This window comes from Austrofundulus limnaeus, unplaced genomic scaffold, assembly GCF_001266775.1.
Source record: "Austrofundulus limnaeus strain Quisiro unplaced genomic scaffold, Austrofundulus_limnaeus-1.0 Scaffold180, whole genome shotgun sequence".
Lineage (NCBI taxonomy): Eukaryota > Metazoa > Chordata > Actinopteri > Cyprinodontiformes > Rivulidae > Austrofundulus > Austrofundulus limnaeus.
This window is the reverse complement of record NW_013952582.1, coordinates 907,296-916,434: the sequence shown is the minus strand read 5'-3', so window position 1 is coordinate 916,434 and position 9,139 is coordinate 907,296. Positions and strand designations below refer to the sequence as shown.

Sequence of the window (9,139 nt, the reverse complement as noted above, 5' to 3'; positions counted from 1 at the left end):
GTGTGTGTGTGTGTGTGTGTGTGTGTGTGTGTGTGTGTGTGTTACATAGAAAAGAGAAATGGAGATCTAACTCTCTGGGGAACGAGCACACACATAGCTGGAAGTGCAAGCAATACAAGCTGTTCAGTGAAGCAGAATACAGACGGTCCAATTCAAATGCAAGACACAAAAGAAAAATCATTTCAGTCATTTTAGTACAATCACACACAGACACACACACACACACACGCACTTAGACCTCAACCTTTATTCTCCTTTTTGGGTTTGCGTTGCTTCTCCAAAGCTGAGTGGAGTCAAAGCCCCTCTACTTTAACCCTCTACATCTTTATTGAGGATAATTCACCTGACATCAGTTGGCCCTTTAGGTACACAGACATGTGGACTTGCTTGACAGATGAACCAGTGAACTTCAGATCCAGCTGTGGGTCCAGGGGTTTAGATTCAGGGGTGGAGACGACAGCAGGGAGAAGTCGGGCTGTGCATGTATGTTGGTGTGCCCGTGTAATGTGTGCATTAAACTGTTTGTGGTAACTGCACCTGTGTGATCTGCAAGCAGCAGCTTCAGGCTCACAGTGTAAACAAGAKGGCGTCATTTTTAAAAGATGTTAAAAACATTTGATTGTGCAGCTTGTAGAGAGGCAAAAAACATATTTTAGCATCATTCTGTTAAACTCACTGCTCTTCCTCAGCTGTGATGCCAATTAGCGCTTCGGCCTTGTGGCTCTTTTCATAACTGCACAGCTTTATCTGAGCAGAGCAGAAAGTAAAGTGAAAGTCAGACGTATCTGAGCGATCACTCTAAATAATAAAACCTGGAACATTCCCTGTATGAGTTACTCACGTGTTCACCCTGCACCTGAGTCTGAGCACATTTTTTGAAAAGTGTATTGTGTAGTTTCACACATCAGCATGAAATATTCAAACTCAAGCTCATGTTTGACTTCAAAACACCATCCAGATCATTTTTGTCCTGCAAAAGCAACAATGGTCATTTTCTTTTCATGGATTTTCCTCCTTTGTTTCCTTCCCCTCCCCTGTTTGCCACAGCTCTCCCCAGACAAAGGATTCAGCTGGCTTTTGATAAAAATTACTACATCGAGCCATCGTTCGAGTGTCGCTTTGATCACATCGAAATACGTGATGGGCCGTTTGGGTTCTCGCCGCTCATTGATCGCTTCTGCGGTGGAAAGAATCCGGGCCTCGTTACATCCACGGGGCGTTTCATGTGGGTCAAGTTCACCAGTGACGAGGAGCTGGAAGGCCTCGGCTTTCGCATCAAGTACACCTTTATTGCAGGTGAATGGAGACATCACATCACAGAACCCCATCAGAGTGAGAGAGAGAGATCAGTTCTATAAACATCAAAGGTGTTGAGGGACACGTGTGAAAAGCTAAAACTGAGAAACAAAAATYCAATCTGTTACAAAGATTTGGATCTTTACAAAGATTTTTTTGGTCATAATCTCATCATGCACAGGTTCTTTAAAAGTTGTTACTTTTTCAAATAGCATTAAAGTTCATCCTGTTCTTCTTCCAATGATAAGCTCAAGCTAAAACACATTTTAAACCTGAACCCAATGTGCCTGGAAATCAGAGCCTCCCATCAGGCCACAGATAAAGGAACCTCTCTCTGCTTTATCTGGCCAAGCTTAATGGGATCTTATCTTGTGTTTTCTGCTTACCTATTTCTGCTCTGTGGTTTGAGAGTAATGTGCCTCCCAAATTTGCCCATTTCAGACCCTGATTTCCATCTGCACGTGGGCGGACTGCTGAATCCAATTCCAGGTACGATCCTCAGTATTTATTTTTTATTTTTTTGGGGGGTTGTGTCCGCTCCGTTTTGAAGAGCCCCCCTCGTGTGCTCCAAAGCTTTCCGGAGGCGCTCTCTGACTGTGACGTGAATGCTTAAAGAACAAATGTACCTTGACAAGCCCATAATTGTGCATGAAGTCAAAGGATGTACGTGCGCACACACGCACACATTTAAGCCCCTGAAAAACATACACGCCTCCTTTTTATCTTTTCCTTCCCTCCTTGTCGTTTTGCCTTTGTTCCTCTCTCTTTACAATGTCCCTCGTCATAATCTGCTCTGCTCACTTCAATCGAACTATAAATCCTTTTCACTTCTTAACAAAATCCATCGTGTGTCCCTCTGTCTGTCATGCTCCTCTTTTCACCATAATTGTTTTCCTCTATCTTCTGGTCTTTCATCTTCATGTTTTTCTTCTTTTCTTTTTTTTCCTCCTCTCACTCTGGTCCGTGTGACCCTTCTGTCATTTTTTTCTTTTTTCACTTGTTTCTTTCTTCCTCCTCTTGTTTTATCTTACCTCTGCTCTACATCTCYCTCTGTCTCCCTGCAGACTGTCAGTTTGAAATTGGCGGATGGGATGGGATTATTCGCTCCAGTCAGGTGGAAGARGAAGAACGAGTGAAGCCTGGTGATGCTCTGGACTGTATCTGGACCATAAGAGCTCCTCCTAAGTCCAAGGTCAGTACAAAGAACTGTATCAGTCAGGCCCTAGTGATRATGCTGGACATTGCTTCTTCACAGCTTAGACCTATGCTTTTTCCTCATGTCACAAAAAAAAAGAAAAAGAGCTATCAGCAGGAGTCCAGTCAATGTTTCTGTTTTGATGAGTTATATTCGTGCTTATTTTATCATGTTCAGACRTTATGCACTCTCACTACTGACTGTGGCTGCACCAAAAGTCTGAAAACTATGCTCACTGAAAAACTAAGTTAAGCACAATGGGGTGAAAATGAAACTGTGTGACTTTAGTGCTGGGGTTTTTCTATCAGATCAAAAGGAGTTGGCAACACAGGCATATAGCTGGTCCCATGTCAGTAGGGTGCGACACCGGTCTGGATACAAGTGCCGACTCAGTGCTTAACATTCATACAGCCACTGTATTCTGTTTGGAAAGTCGGCCCAAAGCTGTTGTAAGTTGCCCTTGAGATCTGACGGATTGGAACTGGTCAGGATTGATTTCTTAGCTGATCCCACACGTTTGATTGGAGAAAGATTGGGGGACTTTTGACCTCAGGAGGACCTCAGTATGACGCTGACAGTTGTGTGTCATCTGTGTTGATGGGTGTTTTTAAGACATGCCAGCAAAGAATTCATTCATCTGTTATCTATACCCGTTTGTTTTCCTTTCTGAGTCACGAGGGTCACTGGTGCCCATGTCCAGCAGTCACTGTGCAAGAGGCGGGGTACACCCTGGGCAGGTCACAAGTCCATCACAGGGCACCGACAGAGGATATCATTGAAATACCTCTGTGCCATTAAATCTCCCAGGTTACCATCAGAGGTGACCTGAAATCAGACCCACACCACAATGACATGAGGAACACTGTGTGTCACTTTGATAGGATTGTTTTTCTCCCTGCAGCTTTACCATACGTGCTCATGATTATCATCTGGAGTAGGGAACGAACCACAGTTCATTGCTGAACATTATGATGCCATTCATCAATACATCTTCAGTCCAATCACAACCCTCTCTGCTCTGGTGGTAAAAGCAGTCACATTAGATGTGAACTCATAGTTTGGTTGTTGAGACATAATGCAGAATGCCCGAGGTGTTGACTCCAAGAACTGGGTCGAGATGAACTGGGTGCAAAACAACAACAACAACAACAACAACAATCTCTTCCTAATGTTTGTCTTGGATGAGTGGAATTACCTTGATGTACATGGGTGTCCTCATTTGCTCCAACATCCTGTAGCATCTGTACACATCATATGCTGAGCACTTACACAAAATGATCACCTGTCCCTGTGCAAACCCACAGTGGGACTCATGCCAAAGTGCTGGCAATGTTGTCAAATGTAACCAAAAGGCATACTCTTTTCGCATGCCCTGGCAACTGCCTGATAACACTATCACTCTACTTGTGATGCCACTACTTACATGTGTCATTTTAACATGTATTCTAGAAATGCCAGCAGTTTGCAAACTGAATCGTTAACAAACCTATAAATGTATACATATGACAAAACTGACCCATTCCTCCTGAGTGCTTGCATTGTTTGTCAGTGAATATGTTTGATTAAAATTTATGTTAATTTCATATACATTATTTCACTGCTCAATGTGGAAAATGTTTTGCATCCTAGCTGAAGCACTAATGAAAGCACAAACCAAAGAGAAGTATTTATTTATCTCTAAATGGTAAAACCCAGCATGGAGTTGTGTGATGGACCGCATGCGAGTCGCTGAAAATCACATAATATGAGACCACATCATTTAAAATAAGTCCCAAACTAGATGTCATGCAAATAAAAGAAAATCCAAGAAAAAAATCAATTTAAAGACCACCATGAAGATTTGCCTTGTAAACAGAGCTGAAGTAGACGAGTGCTCTAAATGTTGAGGAAAAGCTCCAAATGCGTAAATGGTTGCAAAATAAGCTCTACAAAGCCCTCTTGTGTACAATAATTCTGTTTAATGCACCTGCCCCTCCATTCTGTGGAAGCATTCAAACAATAAACATTAATGATGTTTTCCATATTTACATTAATTTTAGGGCTTCCGACTGAAACAGGAAATGTGACTCCAGTGTGCGTTTCAGTTTCGAGTTCACCCCTCTTGCACCAGTGAAATAATCTCAGCATCTGCTTTGTACCAGGAAAGCAACTCTCACATGTTCTGTAGCTAAATGTAATTAAGCAAACAGATAACCTGTGTGCATAACTGTGCAAACACGCACACTGTATATCATTAACAAGTTAAAGTAATCACCTATTTACACAAGATATTTGTGACCATTTTCTCGTAAAATTAGAAAACAGAAAAAATTGTTATGTATTTACAGCATGCAGAAACTTCTCTAAAACCACTATAAGTACCCGCAATAAATACAAAATGCAGAAATATTTGTTGTGACCCTACTTTATAGCATTTAGACCAACTCGTATCCCCAACCCCCAAACTCGTTTTTGAAAATTTAAACCAGGGGTGTTAAATCACAGAKGGTATTGAATAATAAATTTAACATTTACCATTGAAATAAAAACTATTTTCATAATAAGTTAAGTAAAAAAACTACTTATTTGTTTTGGACACTAATATACATGTCTAAATCATTTCATAGCCTAAAATGCATCAATTTTTTGTGGGTGGGGTCCTTGAGAAAACGCCACTATCCTGCTTTAAACTGAAATAACAAAAAGCCAAATTAAAAACTATGGAATCTAAGAAAGATTAACAATACAGTGATTTTTAAAACAAACTTTTACTAATGAGAAAAATTTGTTTAAGTTTATCTTCCTTTAATGCTCAGTTGTTCAGAGTGAACTGTGCAGATTATGCTGTTCTCTTATAGTTTTTCCTCCTAAAGGGTATCTATCACACAGTAGTTTACTGTGTAACACTGTATCCAATGATGTAGCATAAGACTGATGAGAATTACACAGGTTTTTGTTGAGCTTAAGGTACAATTAGAGATCGCAACGAGAAAAAACAGTGAACAGATATTTTAGTAATAAAAGTGGCTCTGGAGCTCCGGGAGGAGTGTTTTCTGCCTAAGACTGACAGATCACTGACGTCTGTGGATATTTATGAGGTGATATTAAAAATCTGATTGAAATTACAAACATGGCAGAGGCTGGCCTTGATTCATCGCCGCTCTGTTTCTCCCTCGTGGTGAAATGAGTCATCCAAACTCCCGCGCTGCTCACTGGCCACAAAATAAACACAAATGAATTTACATCTCATAGCGTAAAGCCACAGATGTACACTAATTATGTAACTAAATGCCGCATAAGGTGAGCATTTACCCAGGCAGATCATAAAGGTATTTGTACATATATAGCAATATTTTCTGCATGTATAAACAGGGATGCATGTGGCAGCTTTTCACCCCGACAGACGGGTTTCTGTTGTTGGACGAGTAGGTTTTGAGGCAGCAGTGACGGTGATCTGAATTTAGCAAAGGCACTCAGTTTTCTTGCCAGACATTAGTTAGATGAAGCAGAAGGAGCAGAGCAGCACATTCAGCAGCAGAATAAGAGCAGCTGTGGGACTGCTGCCTGGAAACAGGTGTCTGAGTGCTAAATGTGACGACGTTTCATCAGAGTTGTTGCTCTCCACGTCCAGATTTTTTCTCCCTCTCTCTCTGCTGATTGCATCCTCTGAGTCGAGATGTTACACAGCTATATCTGTACATGGGTCAGTGTGTGCCGGCTGCTTTAAACACTGTAAATGCTCTTATTATTGCTTGCGCTTTTTGTCCTCATTCAATATTTCTGCATTATAAAAAGCTGATTTATGAAGAAATCACTTTAAATTAAAGTCTCCTAATAGGCATGTTTTTACTGCAACAAATGTTATGAGAGAAAAGAAAAAAGTACAAATTTAGTTTTGAGGAAATCATCCAGACATCAGATTCTAAAGTGAGGTAATAAATCAGCTACAATACATTATTTAAAATTACTGTGACATCAAATTTACGTGATAAATACAAATCATCAGTGGATAGGACTGACGCCTCACAGCAAAAAGGTCCCGACTTGGACCGACAGCTCGGGGGGAGAATACCTGAATGAAACAACACAGACAATTGCAAAAAATCTGATTTTTTTTAGAACCTATTGAGTCACTTTTACAGAAAGATAAAGAAGAGTCAAAGTTTGTAAAACCCAGGGAGATTGTGGTTACTTTCTGTTTCACTTCAGCAAATTATTTTTTTTTTAATTCATGTGACAAAGGAGGTAAAATCATGTGCAATGTGTCAACATTTCTTAAATATTAAGATGTTCTTTGTAGAAAATGTATCCAGGCACTTTATTTACCCCAGACTTCTTGTGTCTCCTGTGTGTCTGCAGATCTACCTGCGCTTCATTGACTACCAGATGGAACACTCGAACGAGTGCAAGAAGAACTTTGTGGCCGTGTACGACGGCAGCAGCGCCATCGAGAACCTTAAGGCCAAGTTCTGCAGCACGGTGGCCAATGACCTGATGTTGGACAATGGTGTGGGAGTCGTACGAATGTGGGCCGATGAGAAAAGCAGACTTAGTCGTTTCCGAATGCTTTTTACCTCTTATATTGACCGTAAGTGACTATCCTTTTAAAGAGAATCCCCCTTTATAARATTGAATCTTTTGTTGTCTTTGCTGAGTTTGGGAAATGTTTTAATCCCAGGTTTAACAATATATTGTCTTCTGCTGAACAGTAACTGAATAAACTGATAAGCTGTAACATTATGACACAATATGCCATATCCACCCTCACACAGACACAAACACAGGAGCAGTTAACGTGTTCTGTCCGGCTTCCTGTCAGCAGTCACCATCGGACACCATTTCAGCAAGGAAAGCTAATTACCCTGTGACACGTTCAGAGCAAAGATATGAGAAAACCAATTATTTACTCCAGCATTTTATTTAAATAACTGAAAGCACCAGATAACATCCTGCTATGTGCATCACAGCGCTGTTTATTAGAAGTCACTTACAAAAGGAGGAAATGAATTTATTTTCTTTATGATGGTGAAAAGATGAGCTCAGAGGGGTTAATAGAAATTATACACGAAGCTTCATCACTTTTAAAAGACAAAAAGGCTTCAAGCAAATGCTCTCAATGGTGGCACATAAAGTGGCAGAAATTACCATGCAGGAAACCACTTTTCTGTTAACACTCTGAAATATTTCCATTAAATGGCTGAATACGCTGAGATATTAATTGCCACATTCTCCTGCACACATCCCAAAYCCTGGGTGAATGCTAATGTTATTTTCATCAGTAAACCCCAGACCACTGCACTGAGAACTTAATGGCTTTTAAATTCAGCACGCATATTTATTTTTACTGTTATTGTTAGAATCTCTCAGACCATTTGGATCGTCATTAATTCAGATCAGATTGTTAATCTCTGACAAGCCGGAACACCCGTGAATAAGTCCCAAACTTTGTTTGGTCCGTCAGTGGCCGGGTCAGAGTTGGCCTGGAGATCAGAGGGAGTCGTTAATCTCTGTTTTTTCCTTCCACACTTCATCATCCTTAATGTGCTCCTGTGTGGGATGTAGCCAGAGTTACTAACATTTTATTAAAAATACATTCACCTACACCAAAACATGGGTCAAACGATGGTTTTCTTGTTTAAGAGCAGGCTGGGGGGAGGAGTTTAGAGTACCGAAGCCACCTCTGAGAAGCCGTGTAGATAGATTGTTACATTATTGCTTTGAAAGTGATCAATGTTTGAAGGTAGCAACCACATCTGCCGGCCCACTACAAGGTACACACACACACACACACACTACACACAATCTCCCCTTCACTACCTCAACCACATGTCCATGTGCGTGTCACTTTGTCAAAGTCATTTAACCCAGAGGCAGATCGAGCAAGCGGGGGTGGATGAGGGCTGGGGGGGAGTCGTCTCAGAGCTCTCATCACTTCAGACCTCAGCGTAGGGGTGAACCTAACGGAGCAAACCAGAGTCTGTTTCGGCTGCGACTCGGAGAATGTGTGCTCAGCGGCTAAATGTGTGTGTAAAATACGAGAAAGGACAATTATTTTTTAGAGTTGCTGCAGTTAGGATTAACGAACCAGAAAAGAAAGAGGTTGAACGTTGCATTCTCCAGGTGCTTTATGTTTTTATGAGTGGGATCAGTCTGCCTAACCTTTCTGATCATCCACATTAGGATTTTATGACTGTTAAATCACTGATATCACTCTTTTTATTTGCTGTTGTTGCCTTAAATTTTTTGTTCAACAACATTTTGGAATAACACTTTTTATTTTACAAAACTGACAGTGAAGCTAACTTTTGTCTGTATCATGTGTGTCTGTCAGAAAAAGAATCACATGTTGCTCCTCAGGACATTTCTTATCTGTCTCATGAGGGGGGGGGATGAAAGGCAGCCCTTTAAAGCAAAACAAGGTTTTATTCATTTCATGGGATTAAGAGTTTCTTTTTTTAGAGTTCTGAGATTTTATTTCAGTCATTTTTAACTTTTTGATTCACAAGTCAAGATCACACACACTAAAAACAAAACAGAATTAATACAGAAAATAGATAATAAGCAATCTTTGAAGTCTTGTTAACACAAGGTATAGACTGAAAAAAGTGTATTTAGAAGCATTTTACTAGATCAAAAAACAAAATTAATAATAATAATAATAATAATAAT

At 40.4% G+C, this 9,139-nt stretch overlaps 1 protein-coding gene across 1 annotated transcript in view; it reads left to right on the top strand.

Annotated features, from left to right (window-relative positions):
• The window catches only part of neto2a (neuropilin (NRP) and tolloid (TLL)-like 2a), a 22,659-nt gene that overhangs the window by 9,577 nt on the left and 3,943 nt on the right, over positions 1–9,139 (top strand). Inside the window, exons 4-7 of the mRNA XM_014018005.1 lie at positions 1,048–1,296; positions 1,738–1,785; positions 2,361–2,488; positions 6,830–7,058. Coding sequence (XP_013873459.1) covers positions 1,048–1,296; positions 1,738–1,785; positions 2,361–2,488; positions 6,830–7,058 — 654 coding nt within the window. The remainder of the gene's footprint in view (positions 1–1,047; positions 1,297–1,737; positions 1,786–2,360; positions 2,489–6,829; positions 7,059–9,139) is intronic.